Source organism: Oncorhynchus mykiss, chromosome 7 (genome assembly GCF_013265735.2).
Source record: "Oncorhynchus mykiss isolate Arlee chromosome 7, USDA_OmykA_1.1, whole genome shotgun sequence".
NCBI classification, from domain to species: domain Eukaryota; kingdom Metazoa; phylum Chordata; class Actinopteri; order Salmoniformes; family Salmonidae; genus Oncorhynchus; species Oncorhynchus mykiss.
The window spans coordinates 35,193,014-35,220,233 of record NC_048571.1 but is presented as its reverse complement, the minus strand read 5'-3'; the positions used below and the strand labels follow the sequence as shown (position 1 = coordinate 35,220,233).

Genomic DNA, 27,220 nt, shown 5'->3' with positions numbered 1-27,220 from the left:
GGCCGATCCCTCAGCTTTTTACCATATATCTAGGCCGATCCCTCAGCTTTTTACCATATATCTAGGCCGATCCCTCAGCTTTTTACCATATATCTAGGCCGATCCCTCAGCTTTTTACCATATATCTAGGCCGATCCCTCAGCTTTTTACCATATATCTAGGCCGATCCCTCGATCCCGCTTTTTACCATATATCTAGGCCGATCCCTCGATCCCGCTTTTTACCAAAACAGAGGCAGGTCCACTTTGTTACTATTTCAATATTATTTAAAAACAATTCTTTTGAATTATAAATTATTTTCAAAAATGCATATTAATATTGATTCCATCTATAAGATAAAGCAAAACAAAAAACATCTTAGATTGGTTAGTTAATTATTCAAATTTAAATTAAAACAACCAATTGTACAGCCATCGTTATGATGTTATATTTACATTGCCGTGTAACATCATTTATGACTTTCCTATTTATTAATAGACATCTATTACTGCTCCTGTGCTTTCAAATAACATTTCTGAAAGGTTTAAAACGCAAGTAAACAACTGTCATAGCAGCAGTCATCCGTTCTGCCTAGCTACAGCAGCAGCAGTCATCCGTTCTGCCCAGCTACAGCAGCAGCAGTCATCCGTTCTGCCTAGCTACAGCAGCAGCAGTCATCCGTTCTAACCAGCTACAGCAGCAGCAGTCATCCGTTCTGCCTAGCTACAGTAGTGACCCTAAATGGATTTGTTATTCCAACAACGGTCATAGCAGCAGTCATCCATTCTGCCTAGCTACAGTAGTGACCCTAAATGGATTTGTTATTCCAACAACTGTCATAGCAGCAGTCATCCGTTCTGCCCAGCTACAGCAGCAGCAGTCATCCGTTCTGCCTAGCTACAGAAGTGACCCTAAATGGATCTGTTATTCCAACAACTGTCATAGCAGCAGTCATCCGTTCTGCCTAGCTACAGTAGTGACCCTAAATGGATTTGTTATTCCAACAACTGTCATAGCAGCAGTCATCCGTTCTGCCCAGCTACAGCAGCAGCAGTCATCCGTTCTGCCTAGCTACAGTAGTGACCCTAAATGGATCTGTTATTCCAACAACGGTCATAGCAGCAGTCATCCGTTCTGCCTAGCTACAGTAGTGACCCCTAAATGGATTTGTTATTCCAACAACTGTCATAGCAGCAGTCATCCGTTCTGCCTAGCTACAGTTGTGACCCTGAATGGATTTGTTATTCCAACAACGGTCATAGCAGCAGTCATCCGTTCTGCCTAGCTACAGTAGTGACCCTAAATGGATTTGTTATTCCAACAACTGTCATAGCAGCAGTCATCCGTTCTGCCCAGCTACAGCAGCAGCAGCAGTCATCCGTTCTGCCTAGCTACAGTAGTGACCCTAAATGGATCTGTTATTCCAACAACGGTCATAGCAGCAGTCATCCGTTCTGGCTAGCTACAGTAGTGACCCCTAAATGGATTTGTTATTCCAACAACTGTCATAGCAGCAGTCATCCGTTCTGCCTAGCTACAGTTGTGACCCTAAATGGATTTGTTATTCCAACAACGGTCATAGCAGCAGTCATCCGTTCTGCCTAGCTACAGTAGTGAGACTAAATGGATTTGTTATTCCAACAACTGTCATAGGTAGCAGTCATCCGTTCTGCCTAGCTACAGTTGTGACCCTGAATGGATTTGTTATTCCAACAACTGTCATAGGTAGCAGTCATCCGTTCTGCCTAGCTACAGTAGTGAGACTAAATGGATTTGTTATTCCAACAACGGTCATAGCAGCAGTCATCCGTTCTGCCTAGCTACAGTAGTGACCCTAAATGGATTTGTTATTCCAACAACTGTCATAGGTAGCAGTCATCCGTTCTGCCTAGCTACAGTAGTGAGACTAAATGGATTTGTTATTCCAACAACGGTCATAGCAGCAGTCATCCGTTCTGCCTAGCTACAGTAGTGACCCTAAATGGATTTGTTATTCCAACAACTGTCATAGGTAGCAGTCATCCGTTCTGCCTAGCTACAGTAGTGACCCCTAAATGGATTTTTTATTCCAACAACTGTCATAGGTAGCAGTCATCCGTTCTGCCCAGCTACAGCAGCAGCAGCAGTCATCCGTTCTGCCTAGCTACAGTAGTGACCCTAAATGGATCTGTTATTCCAACAACGGTCATAGCAGCAGTCATCCGTTCTGGCTAGCTACAGTAGTGACCCCTAAATGGATTTGTTATTCCAACAACTGTCATAGCAGCAGTCATCCGTTCTGCCTAGCTACAGTTGTGACCCTAAATGGATTTGTTATTCCAACAACGGTCATAGCAGCAGTCATCCGTTCTGCCTAGCTACAGTAGTGAGACTAAATGGATTTGTTATTCCAACAACTGTCATAGGTAGCAGTCATCCGTTCTGCCTAGCTACAGTTGTGACCCTGAATGGATTTGTTATTCCAACAACTGTCATAGGTAGCAGTCATCCGTTCTGCCTAGCTACAGTAGTGAGACTAAATGGATTTGTTATTCCAACAACGGTCATAGCAGCAGTCATCCGTTCTGCCTAGCTACAGTAGTGACCCTAAATGGATTTGTTATTCCAACAACTGTCATAGGTAGCAGTCATCCGTTCTGCCTAGCTACAGTAGTGAGACTAAATGGATTTGTTATTCCAACAACGGTCATAGCAGCAGTCATCCGTTCTGCCTAGCTACAGTAGTGACCCTAAATGGATTTGTTATTCCAACAACTGTCATAGGTAGCAGTCATCCGTTCTGCCTAGCTACAGTAGTGACCCTAAATGGATTTGTTATTCCAACAACTGTCATAGGTAGCAGTCATCCGTTCTGCCTAGCTACAGTAGTGACCCCTAAATGGATTTTTTATTCCAACAACTGTCATAGGTAGCAGTCATCCGTTCTGCCTAGCTACAGTAGTGACCCTAAATGGATTTGTTATTCCAACAACGGTCATAGCAGCAGTCATCCGTTCTGCCTAGCTACAGCAGCAGCAGTCATCCGTTCTGCCTAGCTACAGTAGTGACCCTAAATGGATTTGTTTTTCCAACAACATTTCATGTCCAGCAGATAATCCAGCCTTTTTCAACACCAATTAAATTCTGCTTCGGCAGAAAGCAATCAACGCTTTTCTAAAAGCTCAGAGGGCTCATCTCCTCAGCGCTAATGATGACGGGGGCATGGGAGGGGTAGGAGAGGGGTGGCAGGGTGGGCTGGGAGGATTAGGAGAGGGGTGGTAGGGGGGGCTGGAAGAGGACTGAAAGCTCTTCCATCAACCCACAGATGTATCATTATGTTACATTGCATCCAACTGACAATTACAAACAACCATGTTATAATGTTAAAAAAATATTACATATATAGACCTGAATGTCAACACATTATACTATCATAGATATTACATATATAGACCAGCATGTCAACACATTATACTATCATAGATATTACATATATAGACCTGCATGTCAACACATTATACTATCTTAGACATTACATATATAGACCAGCATGTCAACACATTATACTATAATAGATATTACATATATAGACCAGCATGTCAACACATTATACTATCATAGATATTACATATATAGACCAGCATGTCAACACATTATACTATCTTAGATATTACATATATAGACCAGCATGTCAACACATTATACTATAATAGATATTACATATATAGACCAGCATGTCAACACATTATACTATCATAGATATTACATATATAGACCAGCATGTCAACACATTATACTATCTTAGATATTACATATATAGACCAGCATGTCAACACATTATACTATCATAGATATTACATATATAGACCAGCATGTCAACACATTATACTATCATAGATATTACATATATAGACCAGCATGTCAACACATTATACTATAATAGATATTACATATATAGACCAGCATGTCAACACATTATACTATCATAGATATTACATATATAGACCTGCATGTCAACACATTATACTATCTTAGATATTACATATATAGACCAGCATGTCAACACATTATACTATAATAGATATTACATATATAGACCAGCATGTCAACACATTATACTATCTTAGATATTACATATATAGACCAGCATGTCAACACATTATACTATAATAGATATTACATATATAGACCAGCATGTCAACACATTATACTATCTTAGATATTACATATATAGACCAGCATGTCAACACATTATACTATAATAGATATTACATATATAGACCTGCATGTCAACACATTATACTATAATAGATATTACATATATAGACCTGCATGTCAACACATTATACTATCTTAGACATTACATATATAGACCAGCATGTCAACACATTATACTATAATAGATATTACATATATAGACCAGCATGTCAACACATTATACTATCATAGATATTACATATATAGACCAGCATGTCAACACATTATACTATAATAGATATTACATATATAGACCAGCATGTCAACACATTATACTATCATAGATATTACATATATAGACCAGCATGTCAACACATTATACTATAATAGATATTACATATATAGACCAGCATGTCAACACATTATACTATCTTAGATATTACATATATAGACCAGCATGTCAACACATTATACTATAATAGATATTACATATATAGACCAGCATGTCAACACATTATACTATAATAGATATTACATATATAGACCTGCATGTCAACACATTATACTATAATAGATATTACATATATAGACCAGCATGTCAACACATTATACTATCTTAGATATTACATATATAGACCAGCATGTCAACACATTATACTATCTTAGATATTACATATATAGACCAGCATGTCAACACATTATACTATAATAGATATTACATATATAGACCAGCATGTCAACACATTATACTATAATAGATATTACATATATAGACCAGCATGTCAACACATTATACTATCATAGATATTACATATATAGACCAGCATGTCAACACATTATACTATAATAGATATTACATATATAGACCAGCATGTCAACACATTATACTATCTTAGATATTACATATATAGACCAGCATGTCAACACATTATACTATCATAGATATTACATATATAGACCAGCCTGTCAACACATTATACTATCTTAGATATTACATATATAGACCAGCATGTCAACACATTATACTATCTTAGATATTACATATATAGACCAGCCTGTCAACACATTATACTATCATAGATATTACATATATAGACCAGCATGTCAACACATTATACTATCTTAGATATTACATATATAGACCAGCCTGTCAACACATTATACTATCTTAGATATTACATATATAGACCAGCCTGTCAACACATTATACTATAATAGATATTACATATATAGACCTGCATGTCAACACATTATACTATCATAGATATTACATATATAGACCTGCATGTCGATCATTGATGTTCCTACCAACATCAGAGACTCCATCATGGTAGTCAGGGGGTCTGTGATGTGATATTGCATGAGGTTGATTTAACGCTACCTTATTAATGGCATGTTTGTGTTTAGTTCTCTCTGCATTACATGGACGTGATATTAACTGATGTTCAACTGAGGAGAAAATAAGTCTTCAGCGACTGAGAAGAATTGTGGCAAATTCACAGTAAACAGCTAGATATCACAGTAACACAGTTTACTGACACATGGTGTTTAAATCCACAGTAACTAGCTAGATATTACAGTAACACAGTTTACTGACACATGGTGTTTAAATCCACAGTAACTAGCTAGATATTACAGTAAAACTGTTTACTGACACATGGTGTTTAAATTCACAGTAACCAGCTAGATATTACAGTAACACAGTTTACTGACAGATGGTGTTTTATTCCACAGTAACTAGCAAGATATTACAGTAAAACAGTTTACTGACACATGGTGTTTAAATTCACAGTAACTAGCTAGATATTACAGTAAAACAGTTTACTGACACATGATGTTTAAATTCACAGTAACTAGCTAGATATTACAGTAAAACAGTTTACTGACACATGGTGTTTAAATTCTGCACTTTCTCTTTCTATTGGGACCGTACTCTGGGGAATGACAGGAACCCAAGAGAAGACTGAGAGCAAAAGACAAGAGATAAAATGTCCCAAAACTACTGGACCTGTAGATAAGAGGGTAGCTTAGAACCCAATCCAATATCTATCCAGTCAGGTGAATGCTTACCGAGTAATGACTTTACAGAACTGTCACTGTACATTTTACAGAACAATCACTGTAAACTTTACAGAGCAGTCACTTTATACTTTACAGAGCAATCACTCAACACTTTACAGAACAGTCACTGTAAACTTAACAGAACAATCACTGTAAACTTTACAGAACAATCACTCTACACTTTACAGAACAATAACTGTATACTTTACAGAACAATCACTGTAAACTTTACAGAGCAGTCACTGTCAACTTTACAGAACAAAAACGTTATACTTTACAGAACAATCACTGTCGACTTTACAGAACAGTCACTGTCAACTTTACAGAACAATCACTCTGCACTTTACAGAACAACCACTGTAAACTTTACAGAACAATCACTCTACACTTTACAAAACAATCACTATAAACTTTACAGAACAATCACTGCAAACTTTACAGAACAATCACTGTAAACTTTACAGAGCAGTCACTGTCAACTTTACAGAACAATAACGTTATACTTTACAGAACAATCCCTGTTAACTTTACAGAACAGTCACTTTATACTTTACAGAACAATCACTGTCAACTTTACATAACAGTCACTTTATACTTTACAGAACAATCACTGTCAGCTTTACAGAACAATCACTGTCAACTTTACAGAACGATCACTGTCAACTTTACAGAACAATCACTGTAAACTTTACTGAACAATAACTTTATACTTTACATAACAATCGCTGTAAACTTTACAGAACAATCATTGTCAACTTTACAGAACAATCACTCTGCACTTTACAGAACAATCACTCTACACTTTACAGAACAATCACTGTAAACATTACAGAACAGTCACTTTATACTTTACAGAGCAATCAAATTGAGAATACTGGGAAACAGAAAACAGCTCTCTACACAACCAGGTACTTAGTTACACTTGGAGAGTACTGGGAAACAGAGAGCAGCTCTCTACACAACCAGGTACTTGGTTACACCTGGAGAATACTGGGAAACAGAGAGCAGCTCTCTACACAACCAGGTACTTGGTTACACCTGGAGAATACAGGGAAACAGAGAGCAGCTCTCTACACAACCAGGTACTTGGTTACACCTGGAGAATACTGGGAAACAGAGAGCAGCTCTCTACACAACCAGGTACTTGGTTACACCTGGAGAGTACTGGGAAACAGAGAGCAGCTCTCTACACAACCAGGTACTTGGTTACACCTGGAGAGTACTGGGAAACAGAGAGCAGCTCTCTACACAACCAGGTACTTGGTTACACCTGGAGAGTACTGGGAAACAGAGAGCAGCTCTCTACACAACCAGGTACTTAGTTACACCTGGAGAATACTGGGAAACAGAGAGCAGCTCTCTACACAACCAGGTACTTAGTTACACCTGGAGAATACTGGGAAACAGAGAACAGCTCTCTACACAACCAGGTACTTAGTTACACCTGGAGAATACTGGGAATCAGAGAGCAGCTCTCTACACAACCAGGTACTTAGTTACACCTGGAGAGTACAGGGAAAAAGAGAGCAGCTCTCTACACAACCAGGTACTTGGTTACACCTGGAGAATACTGGGAAACAGAGAGACTCTCTACACAACCAGGTACTTGGTTACACCTGGAGAATACTGGGAAACAGAGAGACTCTCTACACAACCAGGTACAAAGAGGGAACAATACTGCTAGCGCCTGCAAGGCAGTCACTGTCTACACTGTCCACAATGAAACACTGGATTAGACATGGAGTGTGCCCTAAATTGCACCCTATTCTCTTTATAATGCACTACTTTCGACCAGGGTCTATAGGGGGGGTAGGGTACCACTTAGGAAGCATTGGAGGAAGAAGAACACAAACTAGACTAGAGATTTCTTTATAATAAAAAAAAGGCTTTTCACATCAGGATCAATACTGTCCGTCCGTTTATAAGCGAAGGGGTCCTGAGTTTCTGTTGGCGACTGCTCTTTCCACATCAGGATCAATACTGTCCGTCCATTTATAAGCGAATGGGTCCAGAGTTTCTGTCGGCGACGGCTCCTTGCACATCTCATCCTTTTCATACCACAAACTGACAGCAGCTAATCTCCCGGCTTTGTTTTTCACTGGGATCCACTGCCTGTTTCAGCCCCGGCTCCTATTGAATCTATCAACCTTTAAAATTTAACAAGTTGTCTGGGGTGGGGGGGGTGGGGGGGAGAAATTGCCATTTGTTCAACCAGACCAATAGAAAATGTCAGTGTCTAATGAAAACAGTTGTTGTTGATACACATGTCAATAGCAGCTACGGGGCCTTGTACAAACATAGACGTCTCAGCCCGAGGACTGCAGATACTGAAGGAAGCAGTCAAACGTAGACTATACAACGTCTCAGCCCGAAGACTGCAGATACTGAAGGAAGCAGACAAACGTAGGATCTACAGACAAACGTAGACTATACAACGTCTCAGCCCGAGGACTGCAGATACTGAAGGAAGCAGACAAACGTAGACGTCTCAGCCCGAGGACTGCAGGTACTGAAGGAAGCAGACAAATGTAGACTATACAACGTCACAGCCCGAGGACTCAGATACTGAAGGAAACAGACAAATGTAGACTATACAACGTCACAGCCCGAGGACTGCAGATACTGAAGGAAGCAGACAAAGGTAGACTATACAACGTCTCAGCCCGAGGACTGCAGGTACTGAAGGAAGCAGACAAACGTAGACTATACAACGTCTCAGCCAGAGGACTGCAGATACTGAAGGAAGCAGACAAACGTAGACTATTCAACGTGTTAGCCCGAGGACTGCAGGTACTGAAGGAAGCAGCCAAACGTAGATGTCTCAGCCCGAGGACTGCAGATACTGAAGGAAGCAGAAAAACGTAGACTATACAACGTCTCAGCCCGAGGACTGCAGATACTGAAGGAAGCAGTCAAACGTAGACTATACAACGTCTCAGCCAGAGGACTGCAGATACTGAAGGAAGCAGACAAACGTAGACGTCTCAGCCCGAGGACTGCAGATACTGAAGGAAGCAGTCAAATGTAGACTATACAACGTATCAGCCCGAGGACTGCAGATACTGAAGGAAGCAGTCAAACGTAGACTATACAACGTCTCAGCCAGAGGACTGCAGATATTGAAGGAAGCAGACAAACGTAGACTATACAAAGTCTCAGCCCGAGGACTGCAGATACTGAAGGGAGCAGTCAAACGTAGAATATACAACGTCTCAGCCCGAGGACTGCAGATACTGAAGGAAGCAGTCAAATGTAGACTATACAACGTATCAGCCCAAGGACTGCAGATACTGAAGGAAGCAGTCAAACGTAGACTATACAACGTCTCAGCCAGAGGACTGCAGATATTGAAGGAAGCAGACAAACGTAGACTATACAACATCTCATCCCGAGGACTGCAGATACTGAAGGGAGCAGTCAAACGTAGACTATACAACGTCTCAGCCCGAGGACTGCAGATACTGAAGGAAGCAGACAAACGTAGACGTCTCAGCCCGAGGACTGCAGATACTGAAGGAAGCAGACAAACGTAGACTATACAACGTCTCAACCCGAGGACTGCAGGTACTGAAGGAAGCAGACAAACGTAGACCTTACAACGTCTCAGCCCGAGGACTGCAGATACTGAAGGAAGCAGACAAACGTAGACTATACAACGTCTCAGCCCGAGGACTGCAGGTACTGAAGGAAGCAGACAAACGTAGACTATACAACGTCTCAGCCCGAGGACTGCAGGTACTGAAGGAAGCAGCCAAACGTAGACTATACAACGTCTCAGCCCGAGGACTGCAGATACTGAAGGAAGCAGACAAATGTAGACTATACAACGTCTCAGCCCGAGGACTGCAGGTACTGAAGGAAGCAGCCAAACGTAGACTATACAACGTCTCAGCCCGAGGACTGCAGGTACTGAAGGAAGGAGACAAACATAGACTATACAACGTCTCAGCCCGAGGACAATATCACATTTCTTCATATTGCACATAATAATATTCATTTAGAAATGTTCTTTATAATATTAAAGCAAAATGTCACAAATGAGGTTACCGTTCCACTCTATTAAATTGGTTATTTCTTGAAAATAAGATTATACTTCTATAATCTCATATCTTCTACTGCTTCAGTCCAATAATCTGCCCTTCTGAAACTAGCGTCGTGTCTTCTGTTGAAAACAATAACTGCTCTGACATGAGACCCTCTCCAACCCCCCCACCACACCCCACCCACCCCCCCCCCCCCCCCCCTCCCCATATCACATGTACATCTCTGCGTAGTGAGAGCGTAATCATTCACAAGCATTTCAATTTCCTTTTTTATACAAGCACGATATGAATCTACATTTCTTTTTGTCTGTGCTTCTCCGAGGTTCAAACAATGGGGAGAGTCACAGTGTAATTTCTTGCGTCCCGTCTACCAGACGACAATTACCAGCTTCAGTTACATTCATCTATCTGGCGTAATATACTGGATCTCTGTCATTTATATCACACACACACACACACACACACACACACACACACACACACACACACACACACACACACACACACACACACACACACACACACACACACACACACACACACACACACACACAGCAGCCTTGTGTTTACAGAGAACACAATGTGTGTTCCACACGGAAATCCCTATTCCCTATGTAGTGCACTACTATTGACCAGGGCTCTATGGGGAAATAGGGTCCCATTTTGACCAGGGCTCTAGGGGGAAAGAGGCTCCCATTTTGACCAGGGCTCTAGGGGGAAATAGGCTCCCGATTTGACCAGGGCTCTAGGGGGAAATAGGCTCCCGTTTTGACCAGGGCTCTAGGGGGAAATAGGCTCCCGTTTTGACCAGGGCTCTAGGGGGAAAGAGGGTCCCAGTTTGACCAGGGTTCTAGGGGGAAAGAGGCTCCCATTTTGACCAGGGCTCTAGGGCGAAATAGGCTCCCATTTTGACCAGGGCTCTAGGGCGAAATAGGCTCCCGTTTTGGACATACTCAACAGAGAAGCACACCATGGAGGTGTCATACAATATTTCACAGAGGACTCGGTGACTGAAATACATGCACAGTACATTTTAACACACCAACACACATTTTTTCAGTACAGTTTCAATTAAGAAAGTGTTTAAAATCCAACATAGTTAATTAATTAGCTTGACTCTCACTGATCAACCTAATGGCTAATAGAAAAGCTCCCATACACTCCATCAGAGAATTTGTCCTTGTGTTTAAAGAAAGAAGTCACAGCGTTTATCGACACGTATCTTATCGTGGGTCTGGGAACCGTGATTTCCCTTGGAATGTACCCGTCACGGGCTTTTAGAAATGGAACTGAAGAAAGGAAATCATCTTGGGGAATTCCTCTTCTTTCAGTTAATCGCTTTGATTCTTCCCCCCCCCCCCCCCCCCCCCCACCACCACACATCCACCAATCGTCCGATCTCGTACCCTCGGTGAGTCCTTGTGTTAGTTAGTAGGTCATGTAGTGGTGGGGTCACAGCACAGAGAGAGAGAGAGAGAGAGAGAGGGAGAGAAAGAGAGAGAGAGAGAGAGAGAGCGAGAGAGGGAGAGAGAGAGAAAGAAAGGGAGAGAGAGAGAGAGAGAGAGAGAGAGAGAGAGAGAGAGAGAGAGAGAGGGAGAGAGAGAGAGGGAGAGAGAGAGAAAGAAAGGGAGAGAGAGAGAGAGAGAGAGAGAGAGAGAGAGAGAGTTGGACAGCTCTCGTTCCTTACTCCTGAGGAGATTAGTGACGCCCAATGGGATCTGTGGTGCAATGTGATCTGCAGCAGGGGGGTTCAGGTCTGCTGGCCACACTCCAGGTCTTCACAAGCAGGAGTGTGTGTAGTTTCTCTCTCTCTCTCTCTCTCTCTCTCTCTCTCTCTAGAATGCATGGAGACACACACTCCTCACCTGGGATCCAATTCTCTCCTTGATTGTTTTGGGAGAAGTATCGATCAGAGAGAAATCAGAACATTCTCTAATGTCAGTCCAGAACTGTCCTCTGTCTCCTGTCTGTTCATACTCTTTAGAGAGAGAGACACCAGGTCATTCTCTAATGTCAGTCCAGAACTGTCCCTGTCTCCTGTCTGTTCATACTCTTTAGAGAGAGAGACACCAGGTCATTCTCTAATGTCAGTCCAGAACTGTCCCTGTCTCCTGTCTGTTCATACTCTTTAGAGAGAGAGACACCAGGTCATTCTCTAATGTCAGTCCAGAACTGTCCCTGTCTCCTGTCTGTTCATACTCTTTAGAGAGAGAGACACCAGGTCATTCTCTAATGTCAGTCCAGAACTGTCCCTGTCTCCTGTCTGTTCATACTCTTTAGAGAGAGAGACACCAGGTCATTCTCTAATGTCAGTCCAGAAATGTCCTCTGTCTCCTGTCTGTTCATACTCTTTAGAGAGAGAGACACCAGGTCATTCTCTAATGTCAGTCCAGAACTGTCCCTGTCTCCTGTCTGTTCATACTCTTTAGAGAGAGAGACACCAGGTCATTCTCTAATGTCAGTCCAGAACTGTCCCTGTCTCCTGTCTGTTCATACTCTTTAGAGAGAGAGACACCAGGTCATTCTCTAATGTCAGTCCAGAACTGTCCCTGTCTCCTGTCTGTTCATACTCTTTAGAGAGAGACACCAGGTCATTCTCTAATGTCAGTCCAGAACTGTCCTCTGTCTCCTGTCTGTTCATACTCTTTAGAGAGAGAGACACCAGGTCATTCTCTAATGTCAGTCCAGAACTGTCCCTGTCTCCTGTCTGTTCATACTCTTTAGAGAGAGAGACACCAGGTCATTCTCTAATGTCAGTCCAGAACTGTCCCTGTCTCCTGTCTGTTCATACTCTTTAGAGAGAGAGACACCAGGTCATTCTCTAATGTCAGTCCAGAACTGTCCCTGTCTCATGTCTGTTCATACTCTTTAGAGAGAGAGACACCAGGTCATTCTCTAATGTCAGTCCAGAAATGTCCTCTGTCTCCTGTCTGTTCATACTCTTTAGAGAGAGAGACACCAGGTCATTCTCTAATGTCAGTCCAGAACTGTCCCTGTCTCCTGTCTGTTCATACTCTTTAGAGAGAGAGACACCAGGTCATTCTCTAATGTCAGTCCAGAACTGTCCCTGTCTCCTGTCTGTTCATACTCTTTAGAGAGAGAGACACCAGGTCATTCTCTAATGTCAGTCCAGAACTGTCCCTGTCTCCTGTCTGTTCATACTCTTTAGAGAGAGACACCAGGTCATTCTCTAATGTCAGTCCAGAACTGTCCTCTGTCTCCTGTCTATTCATACTCTTTAGAGAGAGACACCAGGTCATTCTCTAATGTCAGTCCAGAACTGTCCTCTGTCTCCTGTCTATTCATACTCTTTAGAGAGAGACACCAGGTCATTCTCCAATCTCAGTCCAGAACTGTCCCTGTCTCCTGTCTATTCATACTCTTTAGAGAGAGACACCAGGTCATTTTCTAATGTCAGTCCAGAACTGTCCTCTGTCTCCTGTCTATTCATACTCTTTAGAGAGAGACACCAGGTCATTCTCTAATGTCAGTCCAGAACTGTCCCTGTCTCCTGTCTATTCATACTCTTTAGAGAGAGACACCAGGTCATTCTCTAATGTCAGTCCAGAACTGTCCCTGTCTCCTGTCTGTTCATACTCTTTAGAGAGAGAGACACCAGGTCATTCTCTAATGTCAGTCCAGAACTGTCCCTGTCTCCTGTCTGTTCATACTCTTTAGAGAGAGAGACACCAGGTCATTCTCTAATGTCAGTCCAGAACTGTCCCTGTCTCCTGTCTGTTCAAACTCTTCAGAGGTCCCCTAGCCAGATCTCAACCCCTAGCCAGATCTCAACCCCTAGCCAGATCTCAACCCCTAGCCAGCCTGGCTCAACCAATACCAAATGACACACTATTTTATATATAGTGCACTTCTGTTTGACTATAGCTCTATGGGACCGGGTCAAAAGTAGTGCACTACATAGGGAATAGGGTGCCATAGGGCTCATATCTAAAGTAGTGTACTATATAGGGAATAGGGTTCTATAGGGCTCTGGTCTAAAGTAGTGCATGCAGTTTTATTCGTTGGATTCAGACTGAAGCTGATTGGCTGGCAGTTTTTTACCATGTTGTGTAAAGTCCGTTGCCTGTCGTTGTTCCATGGATGGACACTGAGTCTCAAAAAATATAAACTTTTATCCTGAAATAAAGAAATGACTCGTCCAAATGTTTCAGCGAGTAAAATGAAGGAGAAAAAAAATGTCTGTTTTTGAAAATAAGCTCCTTTAAAAATGATGTTCTTTATAATTAATATTATCATATTTTTCCTTGCCACACTTCAACTTACTTCATTATTGTTCGCATATTCTCATGTTAATATTGAGGTAACTTACTCAGGGCCTTCAGAAGGGAAATAGCACCATTGGAGTGCTTTTCAACACCCCCCCCCCCCAACCCCCAACCCCCACCACCCCCCAGATAAGCTATTTTAATTTCCACATTTTCCGGGTTGTAGTGTGAGTATCAGAAAGAATACAATTATTTAATCTAAGTTGTTTTTTTTTTTTATATATGGAGAGATTATTGAGCCCTAAAAGATTTCCATGAACCATGGAAGAAAAAAAAATGAAATAGTAACTTTGTCACTTTCCCCTGCACATCCAGCGGGGGACATTTGCATAAGTTTCTAAGGAGCTTATGTTCAGGGAACTAAAGACCTTCTCTTCAATGCCATAATCATGTCCATGTTGTTCACTTTTCATTGAGATATGCAAATTTGACCCGTATATCATGTGTATTGTACTGAAAGTATACCGTAGTAGTCGTTCAGGCTTTTGTTATTGTTGCTCTCTTTATGTGACTGAATATTTCTCCACAGATAATCTTTGATGGCAGCAGCTACTCTTCCTGGGGTTTATTATGGATCCCCATTAGTTCCTGTCAAGGCAGCAGCTACTCTTCCTGGGGTTTATTATGGATCCCCATTAGTTCCTACCAAGGCAGCAGCTACTCTTCCTGGGGTTTATTATGGATCTCCATTAGTTCCTGTCAAGGCATCAGCTACTCTTCCTGGGGTTTATTATGGATCCCCATTAGTTCCTGCCAAGGCAGCAGCTACTCTTCCTGGGGTTTATTATGGATCCCCATTAGTTCCTGTCAAGGCAGCAGCTACTCTTCCTGGGGTTTATTATGGATCCCCATTAGTTCCTACCAAGGTAGCAGCTACTCTTCCTGGGGTTTATTATGGATCTCCATTAGTTCCTGTCAAGGCAACAGCTACTCTTCCTGGGGTTTATTATGGATCCCCATTAGTTCCTGTCAAGGCAGCAGCTACTCTTCCTGGGGTTTATTATGGATCCTCATTAGTTCCTGCCAAGGCAGCAGCCACTCTTCCTGGGGTTAATTATGGATCCCCATTAGTTCCTGTCAAGGCAGCAGCTACTCTTCCTGGGGTTTATTATGGATCCCCATTAGTTCCTGTCAAGGCAGCAGCTACTCTTCCTGGGGTTTATTATGGATCCCCATTAGTTCCCCTCAAGGCAGAAGCTACTCTTCCTGGGGTTTATTATGGATCCCATTAGTTCCTGCAGCAGCTACTCTTCCTGGGGTTTATTATAGATCCCCATTAGTTCCTGCCAAGGCAGCAGCCACTCTTCCTGGGGTTTATTATGGATCCCCATTAGTTCCTACCAAGGCAGTAGCTACTCTTCCTGGGGTTTATTATGGATCCCCATTAGTTCCTACCAAGGCAGTAGCTACTCTTCCTGGGGTTTATTATGGATACCCATTAGTTCCCACCAAGGCAGTAGCTACTCTTCCTGGGGTTTATTATGGAGACCCATTAGTTCCTTTCAAGGCAGCAGCTACTCTTCCTGGGGTTTATTATGGATCCCCATTAGTTCCTGCCAAGGCAGCAGCTACTCTTCCTGGGGTTTATTATGGATCCCCATTAGTTCCTGCCAAGGCAGCAGCTACTCTTCCTGGGGTTTATTATAGAACCCCATTAGTTCCTGCCAAGGCAGCAGCTACTCTTCCTGGGGTTTATTATGGATCCCCATTAGTTCCTGCCCAAGGCAGCAGCTACTCTTCCTGAGGTTTATTATGGATCCCCATTAGTTCCTGTCAAGGCAGCAGCTACTCTTCCTGGGGTTTATTATGGATCCCCATTAGTTCCTGCCAAGGCAGCAGCTACTCTTCCTGGGGTTTATTATGGATCCCCATTAGTTCATGTCAAGGCAGCAGCTACTCTTCCTGGGGTTTATTATGGATACCCATTAGTTCCTGCCAAGGCAGCAGCTACTCTTCCTGGGGTTTATTATGGATACCCATTAGTTCCTTTCAAGGCAGCAGCTACTCTTCCTGGGGTTTATTAAGGATCCCCATTAGTTCCAGTAAAGGCAGCATCTACTCTTCCTGGGGTTTATTATGGATCCCCATTAGTTCCTGGCAAGGCAGCAGCTACTCTTCCTGGGGTTTATTATGGATCCCCATTAGTTCCTGCAAAGGCAGCAGCTACTCTTCCTGGGGTTTATTATGGATCCCCATTAGCTCCTGCCAAGGCAGCAGCTACTCTTCCTGGGGTTTATTATGGATACCCATTAGTTCCTACCAAGGCAGCAGCTACTCTTCCTGGGGTTTATTATGGATCCCCATTAGTTCCTGCCAAGGCATTATCTACTCTTCCTGGGGTTTATTGTGGATCCCCATTAGTTCCTGCCAAGGCAGCAGATACTCTTCCTGTGGTTTATTATGGATCCCCATTAGTTCCTGCAAAGGCAGCAGCTCCTCTTCCAGGGGTTTATTATGGATCCCCACTAGTTCCTGCCAAGGCAGCAGCTATTCTTCCTGGGGTTTATTATGGATGCCAGTTAGTTCCTGCCAAGGCAGCAGCTACTCTTCCTGGGGTTTACTCTGGATCCCCATTAGTTCTTGCAAAGGCAGCAGCTACTCTTCCTGGGGTTTATTATGGATCCCCATTAGTTCCTGCCAAGGCAGCAGCTACTCTTCCTGGGGTTTATTATGGATACCCATTAGTTCCTACCAAGGCAGCAGCTACTCTTCCTGGGGTTTATTATGGATCCCCATTAGTTCCTGGCAAGGCAGCAGCTACTCTTCCTGGTGTTTATTATGGATCCCCATTAGTTCCTGCAAAGGCAGCAGCTACTCTTCCTGGGGTTTATTATGGATCCCCATTAGCTCCTGCCAAGGCAGCAGCTACTCTTCCTGGGGTTTATTATAGAACCCCATTAGATCCTGCCAAGGCAGCAGCTACTCTTCCTGTGGTTTATTATGGATCCCCATTAGTTCCTGCCCAAGGCAGCAGCTACTCTTCCTGAGGTTTATTATGGATCCCCATTAGTTCCTGTCAAGGCAGCAGCTACTCTTCCTGGGGTTTATTATGGATCCCCATTAGTTCCTGCCAAGGCAGCAGCTACTTTTCCTGGGGTTTATTATGGATCCCCATTAGTTCATGTCAAGGCAGCAGCTACTCTTCCTGGGGTTTATTATGGATACCCATTAGTTCCTGCAAAGGCAGCAGCTACTCTTCCTGGGGTTTATTATGGATCCCCATTAGCTCCTGCCAAGGCAGCAGCTACTCTTCCTGGGGTTTATTATGGATACCCATTAGTTCCTGCCAAGGCATTATCTACTCTTCCTGGGGTTTATTATGGATCCCCATTAGTTCCTGGCAAGGCAGCAGCTACTCTTCCTGGTGTTTATTATGGATCCCCATTAGTTCCTGCAAAGGCAGCAGCTACTCTTCCTGGGGTTTATTATGGATCCCCATTAGCTCCTGCCAAGGCAGCAGCTACTCTTCCTGGGGTTTATTATAGAACCCCATTAGATCCTACCAAGGCAGCAGCTACTCTTCCTGGGGTTTATTATGGATCCCCATTAGTTCCTGCCAAGGCATTATCTACTCTTCCTGGGGTTTATTATGGATCCCCATTAGTTCCTGCCAAGGCAGCAGATACTCTTCCTGTGGTTTATTATGGATCCCCATTAGTTCCTGCAGCAGCTACTCTTCCTGGAGTCCAGTAAACTAAAGGTAGTTGAATCAATTTTAAAAACATTACAGTACGTTCACAGATTTCACAATACACGGTGTGCCTTCAGTCCCCGACTCCACCACAACCACATATCTACAGTACTAAATCCATGTGTATGTGTGTGTATAGTGTGTGTGTTATTGTGTGTGTGTGTGCATGTATCTGTATGTATGTGTCTGTGCCTATGTTTGTGTTGCTTCACAGTCCCCGCACAAGGTCTTTTTTTAATCTGTTTTTTTTTTTTTTACCTTATTTTACTGCTTGTGTCAGTTAATTGAAGTGGAATTGAGTTTCATGTAGTCATGGCTCTATGTTGTACTGTGTGCCTCCCATTGTCTGTTCTGGACTCGAGGACTGTGAAGAGACCTCTTGTGGCATGTCTTGTGTGGTATGTGCGTGGGTGTCCGAGCTGTGTGCCAGGAGTTCAGACAGACAGCTCGGTGCAGTCAACGTGTCAATACCTCTCATATTAGTTAGAGAAGTCTGTATGTCAAATGACACCCTATTCACCTACATAGTGCACTACTTTAGACCAGGACTGGCACCCTATTCCCCTACATAGTGCACTACTTTAGACCAGGACTGGCACCCTATTCCCCTACATAGTGCACTACTTTAGACCAGGACTGGCACCCTATTCCCCTACATAGTGCACTACTTTAGACCAGGACTGGCACCCTATTCCCCTACATAGTGCACTACTTTAGACCAGGGCCATGTAGTGCACTATACAGGGAGTTTGGGGGGTGCTATTTTTAGGACACAGACAAGGTGGTTTTATACGGAGTGAAAGAGTTTCATTGTGTCTGGTAAGACACCACATTTAGAGTTGTAACTTGTTTCCCTCCAAGTCTCTTGTTTCTCTACTGCTTGGCTTCACTCTCTGCTCTGTACATCACCTGGTGACATCACAAAGGGGTCTTTAACTCCTCCTAGATAGAACCTGGCTGCTCTCATAGAGGCTCATTCTGCTACATTCGTCTATGAGAAGCTCAAACTTAATTATGGAAACACATTTGGCCAATCGGTTGAATTTCTAAATGATGATTTTTTTGGGGGGGGGGCGGCGGCAGGGGGGGTGTTTAATTTTTTATGCAAAGCATTATATCTAGTGTTTAACTGCAAAGTACCATTTGATTGAATTTATCATAAAGAACTATATTTGAATCTGAGGCAGACGGAGGAGCTGGAGAAAATAGATGATCCTTAACTTACAAATTACACCGACGCGATTAGTCTCGGCCCCTAAATTTGTCTTTGTAATGTGGAACATTCTGCCATATAAATGTTCTCTCCTTGCTATTTTCAGCGCTGTCTTTTAACCGCGAAGGTTTTAATATTTAATACATTTATAAAGTGATCAAGTTGGAGGCGTTTGGTCAAGAGAGTCACGCCGAGCCAGTAGTAAATGAATCAAACTCATTTTAGACCCATTTTTGTCACGGGATACTAGGAGTGGTGGGTTGGAATCAGGCGCAGAGAGCAGGGTTCAGTAGATCGTGATTTTATTCTCCGGAATTAAAAAACGGTCACGCCAACATACAGGGCGCATAGAACAGACCAGCCCAAAACCAGGACCAAACAGTCCGGAGAATACACACATGAAAACCACAATCCAACAGAGTAACGAAAAAAAACTATCCCGCACAAAATAAGGGCGGGTCAACCTACTAAATATAGTGAAGCTAATTAAACTAAAATACACACAGGTGAAACTAATAAGACAAAACCAACAGACAAACGAGAAAGGGATCGGTGGTGGCTAGTAGGACGGTGACGACGACCGCCGGAGCACCGCCCGAACAGGCAGGGGAGCCAACTTCGGCGGAAGTCGTGACCCATTTAGGCGATAACTGACCACGCAGACGTAGAGTTCAGCACGGATTCTGATGCCTGATTTATATTCAGCCTCAGTCAAACCTGCAGGGGGAAGGAGAGGGGTCAATCAGGAGGGGGAAGGGGTCAATCAGGAGGGGGAAGGGGTCAATCAGGAGGGGAAAGGGGTCAATCAGGAGGGGGAAGGGGTCAATCAGGAGGGGAAAGGGGTCAATCAGGAGGGGAAAGGGGTCAATCAGGAGGGGGAAGGGTTCAATCAGGAGGGGGAAGGGGTCAATCAGGAGGGGGAAGGGGTCAATCAGGTGGGGTAAGGAAGGGGGTCAATCAGGAGGGGAAAGGGGTCAATCAGGAGGGGGAAGGGGTCAATCAGGAGGGGGAAGGGGTCAATCAGGTGGGGTAAGGAAGGGGGTCAATCAGGAGGGGAAAGGGGTCAATAAGGAGGGGGAAGGGGTCAATAAGGAGGGGGAAGGGGTCAATCAGGAGGGGGAAGGGGTTAATCAGGAGGGGGAAGGGGTCAATCAGGAGGGGGAAGGGGTCAATCAGGAGGGGGAAGGGGTCAATCAGTAGGGGTAAGGAAAGGGGTCAATCAGGAGGGGGAAGGGTCAATCAGGAGGGGGAAGCGGTCAATTAGGAGGGGTAAGGAAAGGGGTCAATCAGGAGGAGAAAGGGGTCAATCAGGAGGGGGAAGGGGTCAATCAGGAGGGGGAAGGGGTCAATCAGGAGGGGGAAGGGGTCAATCAGGAGGGGTAAGGGGTCAATCAGGAGGGGGGAGGGGTCAATCAGGAGGGGAAAGTGGTCAATGAGGGGGAAGGGGTCAATCAGGAGGGGGAAGGGGTCAATCAGGAGGGGTAAAGAAAGACACTCAAAGCCAAACAGAAAACAAATCACAGAAGGAGAGAGATGGTTGACTGAGATGAAACAAAAATATTCAGAATTAATATGTAACGTGATTGTATACATGTAGCTCCTGGCCCATAATTAGATCGATGGAGCAAAAACTCACAAACAAACTCTGTACATTTTGAACATCTTTGGACAGCTCTATTTCAAGATATTAATCTCCCCTTTGTAAAATATGTATATTTGATGTGTGTGTTTGTTTTTATGTACAGTATTTTTACGTATTTTACCAGGCTGAATGCTGTGAGAGAATTAAGGCAAACTGACAGGCTGACCGTTGAACATCGCCATCTGTCTTCTGGAATCTGCAGGACATTAAACAATATAGAGTTAAATATACGTATATCAATTTTGAGACATTACATGTAAGTCATTTCATATTTTAGTGTCCACTTATTAATAATTACACTTTTTATATTAATAATTATACTTTTTATATTAATAATTATACTTTTATATTAATAATTACACTTTTATATTAATAATTACACATTTTAGATTAATAATTACACTTTTTTAATTAATAATTATTATTTTATATTAATAATGACACTTTTATATTAATAATTACACTTTTATATTAATAATTACACTTTTATATTAATAATTACACTTTTATATTAATAATTACACTTTTATATTAATAATTACACTTTTATATTAATTATTACACTTTTTATATTAATGCAACATTCCTGTTATTTTTTCTGAGATTTCTATTCAAAAAAATCAAGTGTATCTCTGTGAAATGTCAAAGGAGCAACATTTTCAAAGCCTTTTTACGTTTTAACTCGTTCGTTAATTTAAACCCTCTGTGACCCTCGGGAAACAACTTTGAAGACGACACGGACAAAATGTAAAATCATTAAAAAGTCGTCAAGGTTGAAACCTACAGCTCTCTGTCAACAGAGCTCGGTGATTATTATCGGATCGTAATAGGTTTACGAAATTGTCTTTTTTGGGATATACAGTTATAATGTTAGAGAACGATTCACTGAACGATTCACTAAACTATTCACTAAACGATTCACTAAACGATTCACTGAACGATTCACTGAACGATTCAGAACATGACGAAACATATTTGTCTGGGTAAAATGTATTTTATAACGTAAGGAAGTGATATTTTCATCACCCAAAGCTCGTTTTCAGCCAATCTGGGCAGAGTGGGCAGACACACTACATAATACGAACACAATAGCTAGAAACCATAGAGATATCATTATGAACAATTCGTTCATCTGACCCTCAACACACAAACCCCTGTAAATCCCAACCCCTTGGAGACAGAAACCAGACGCCGCGGCCTTGAACCGAAACACGACAAACAAAACATTGAATTGTCTGTCACATATCGACAAAAAAATGCTGTGTGAGGGGAAACTGGCAGCGAATCCTCTCCGTACAGCTGGCAAATGAATTTAGAAGAGCCAAAATGGCTTCCGGGTGGCCAGGGACCGAGGGGAGCGACCATGGCTTCCTAGTCAGTCTGCTACAGGAGTGACACATTCCCAAACGGAACCCTATATAGTGCACTACTTTAGACCAGGGCCCAATAGTAATATCTATAGGGCTCTGGTTTGAAAAGAAGTGATTTACAGAGAAAATAGGGTGTGATTTAGGACGCAGGGAGAGAGTGACACGTCCCACGTAATCCTGACATCCACAGCCATCCATGATTAATGGGGAACACATTCACAGGCTTTTACAAATCCCATTATTGGCTGATTAGGACTCAGAAAAACACGACCATTCCAGCCCATTAACGGACGGCCACTTGTGATTCTCTACAAAAACAAGAGGATAAGCTGTTTACCGCAGGTCTGTTGCTCTGTTTGCGTGGAATATCGTGCTGTTACATCCACTGTTGCAGCATGTAATGCCTGAGCTAGTACTCAACAGACAGCATTTAGTACACAAACTACATGTTATGTCTGAGCTAGTACTCAACAGACAGCATTTAGCACACGAACTACATGTTATGCCTGGGCTGGTACTTTAGCAGACAGCATTTAGCACACAAACTACATGTTATGCCTGAGCTAGTACTCAACAGACAGCATTTAGCACACAAACTACATGTTATGCCTGGGCTAGTACTTTAGCAGACAGCATTTAGCACACAAACGACATGTTATGCCTGGGCTAGTAGTCAACAGACAGCATTTAGCACACAAACTACATGTTATGCCTGGGCTAGTACTCTACAGACAGCATTTAGTACACAAACTACATGTTATGCCTGGGCTAGTACTCAACAGACAGCATTTAGCACACGAACTACATGTTATGCCTGGGCTAGTACTCAACAGACAGCATTTAGCACACAAACAACATGTCATGTCTGGGCTAGTACTCTACAGACAGCATTTAGCACACAAACTACATGTTATGCCTGGGCTGGTACTCTACAGACAGCATTTAGCACACAAACTACATGTTATGCCTGGGCTAGTAGTCAACAGACAGCATTTAGTACACAAACTACATGTTATGCCTGGGCTGGTACTCTACAGACAGCATTTAGCACACAAACTACATGTTATGCCTGGGCTAGTACTCAACAGACAGCATTTAGCACACAAACTACATGTTATGCCTGGGCTGGTACTCTACAGACAGCATTTAGCACACAAACTACATGTTATGCCTGGGCTGGTACTCTACAGACAGCATTTAGTACACAAACTACATGTTATGCCTGGGCTAGTACTCTACAGACAGCATTTAGCACACAAACTACATGTTATGCCTGGGCTGGTACTCTACAGACAGCATTTAGCACACAAACTACATGTTATGTCTGGGCTAGTACTCAACAGACAGCATTTAGCACACAAACTACATGTTATGCCTGGGCTAGTACTCAACAGACAGCATTTAGCACACAAACTACATGTTATGCCTGAGCTAGTACTCTACAGACAGCATTTAGCACACGAACTACATGTTATGCCTGGGCTAGTACTCAACAGACAGCATTTAGCACACAAACAACATGTCATGTCTGGGCTAGTACTCTACAGACAGCATTTAGCACACAAACTACATGTTATGCCTGGGCTGGTACTCTACAGACAGCATTTAGCACACAAACTACATGTTATGCCTGGGCTAGTAGTCAACAGACAGCATTTAGTACACAAACTACATGTTATGCCTGGGCTGGTACTCTACAGACAGCATTTAGCACACAAACTACATGTTATGCCTGGGCTAGTACTCAACAGACAGCATTTAGCACACAAACTACATGTTATGCCTGGGCTGGTACTCTACAGACAGCATTTAGCACACAAACTACATGTTATGCCTGGGCTGGTACTCTACAGACAGCATTTAGTACACAAACTACATGTTATGCCTGGGCTAGTACTCTACAGACAGCATTTAGCACACAAACTACATGTTATGCCTGGGCTGGTACTCTACAGACAGCATTTAGCACACAAACTACATGTTATGTCTGGGCTAGTACTCTACAGACAGCATTTAGCACACAAACTACATGTTATGCCTGGGCTGGTACTCTACAGACAGCATTTAGTACACAAACTACATGTTATGCCTGGGCTAGTACTCTACAGACAGCATTTAGCACACAAACTACATGTTATGCCTGGGCTGGTACTCTACAGACAGCATTTAGTACACAAACTACATGTTATGCCTGGGCTAGTACTCTACAGACAGCATTTAGTACACAAACAACATGTTATGCCTGAGCTAGTACTCTACAGACAGCATTTAGCACACAAACGACATGTTATGCCTGGGCTAGTACTCTACAGACAGCATTTAGTACACAAACTACATGTTATGCCTGGGCTAGTACTCTACAGACAGCATTTAGTACACAAACTACATGTTATGCCTGGGCTAGTACTCTACAGACAGCATTTAGTACACAAACAACATGTTATGCCTGGGCTAGTACTCTACAGACAGCATTTAGTACACAAACTACATGTTATGCCTGGGCTAGTACTCTACAGACAGCATTTAGTACACAAACTACATGTTATGCCTGGGCTAGTACTCTACAGACAGCATTTAGTACACAAACAACATGTTATGCCTGAGCTAGTACTCTACAGACAGCATTTAGCACACAAACGACATGTTATGCCTGGGCTAGTACTCTACAGACAGCATTTAGTACACAAACAACATGTTATGCCTGAGCTAGTACTCTACAGACAGCATTTAGCACACAAACTACATGTTATGCCTGGGCTAGTACTCTACAGACAGCATTTAGCACACAAACTACATGTTATGTCTGGGCTAGTACTCTACAGACAGCATTTAGCACACAAACTACATGTTATGCCTGGGCTGGTACTCTACAGACAGCATTTAGTACACAAACTACATGTTATGCCTGGGCTAGTACTCTACAGACAGCATTTAGCACACAAACTACATGTTATGCCTGGGCTGGTACTCTACAGACAGCATTTAGTACACAAACTACATGTTATGCCTGGGCTAGTACTCTACAGACAGCATTTAGTACACAAACAACATGTTATGCCTGAGCTAGTACTCTACAGACAGCATTTAGCACACAAACGACATGTTATGCCTGGGCTAGTACTCTACAGACAGCATTTAGCACACAAACAACATGTTATGCCTGGGCTAGTACTCTACAGACAGCATTTAGCACACAAACTACATGTTATGCCTGGGCTAGTACTCTACAGACAGCATTTAGCACACAAACTACATGTTATGCCTGGGCTAGTACTCAACAGACAGCATTTAGTACACAAACGACATGTTATGCCTGAGCTAGTACTCAACAGACAGCATTTAGCACACAAACTACATGTTATGCCTGGGCTAGTACTCTACAGACAGCATTTAGCACACAAACGACATGTTATGCCTGGGCTAGTAGTCAACAGACAGCATTTAGCACACAAACGACATGTTATGCCTGAGCTAGTACTCTACAGACAGCATTTAGCACACAAACTACATGTAATGCCTGAGCTAGTACTCTACAGACAGCATTTAGCACACAAACTACATGTTATGCCTGGGCTGGTACTTTAGTACACAGCATTTAGTACACAAACGACATGTTATGTCTGAGCTAGTACTCTACAGACAGCATTTAGTACACAAACTACATGTTATGCCTGGGCTAGTAGTCAACAGACAGCATTTAGCACACAAACTACATGTTATGCCTGAGCTAGTACTCTACAGACAGCATTTAGTACACAAACTACATGTTATGCCTGGGCTAGTACTCAACAGACAGCATTTACCACACAAACTACATGTTATGCCTGGGCTAGTACTCAACAGACAGCATTTAGCACACAAACTACATGTTATGCCTGAGCTAGTACTCTACAGACAGCATTTAGCACACAAACTACATGTTATGCCTGGGCTAGTAGTCAACAGACAGCATTTAGCACACAAACTACATGTTATGCCTGGGCTAGTACTCAACAGACAGCATTTAGCACACAAACTACATGTTATGCCTGGGCTGGTACTTTAGTACACAGCATTTAGTACACAAACAACATGTCATGTCTGAGCTAGTACTTTAGCAGACAGCATTTAGCACACAAACTACATGTTATGCCTGGGCTGGTACTTTAGTACACAGCATTTAGTACACAAACAACATGTCATGTCTGAGCTAGTACTTTAGCAGACAGCATTTAGTACACAAACAACATGTCATGTCTGAGCTAGTACTTTAGCAGACAGCATTTAGTACACAAACTACATGTTATGCCTGGGCTAGTACTCAACAGACAGCATTTAGCACACAAACTACATGTTATGCCTGGGCTAGTACTCAACAGACAGCATTTAGTACACAAACTACATGTTATGCCTGGGCTAGTACTTTAGCAGACAGCATTTAGTACACAAACTACATGTTATGCCTGGGCTAGTACTTTAGTAGACAGCATTTAGTACACAAACAACATGTTATGCCTGAGCTAGTACTTTAGCAGACAGCATTTAGTACACAAACAACATGTTATGTCTGAGCTAGCACTCAACAGACAGCATTTAGCACACAAACTACATGTTATGCCTGGGCTAGTACTCTACAGACAGCATTTAGTACACAAACAACATGTCATGCCTGAGCTAGTACTTTAGCAGACAGCATTTAGTACACAAACAACATGTTATGTCTGAGCTAGTACTCAACAGACAGCATTTAGCACACAAACTACATGTCATGTCTGAGCTA

At 42.6% G+C, this 27,220-nt stretch overlaps 1 protein-coding gene across 1 annotated transcript in view; it reads left to right on the top strand.

Moving 5' to 3' along the window:
- The first annotated feature begins 20,135 nt into the window (after positions 1-20,135).
- Positions 20,136-27,220, top strand: part of LOC118965352 (myb-like protein X) — a 100,692-nt gene continuing 93,607 nt past the window's right edge. Inside the window, 1 exon segment of the mRNA XM_036984425.1 lies at positions 20,136-20,384. Within this exon segment, the coding sequence (XP_036840320.1) occupies positions 20,136-20,384 (249 nt within the window).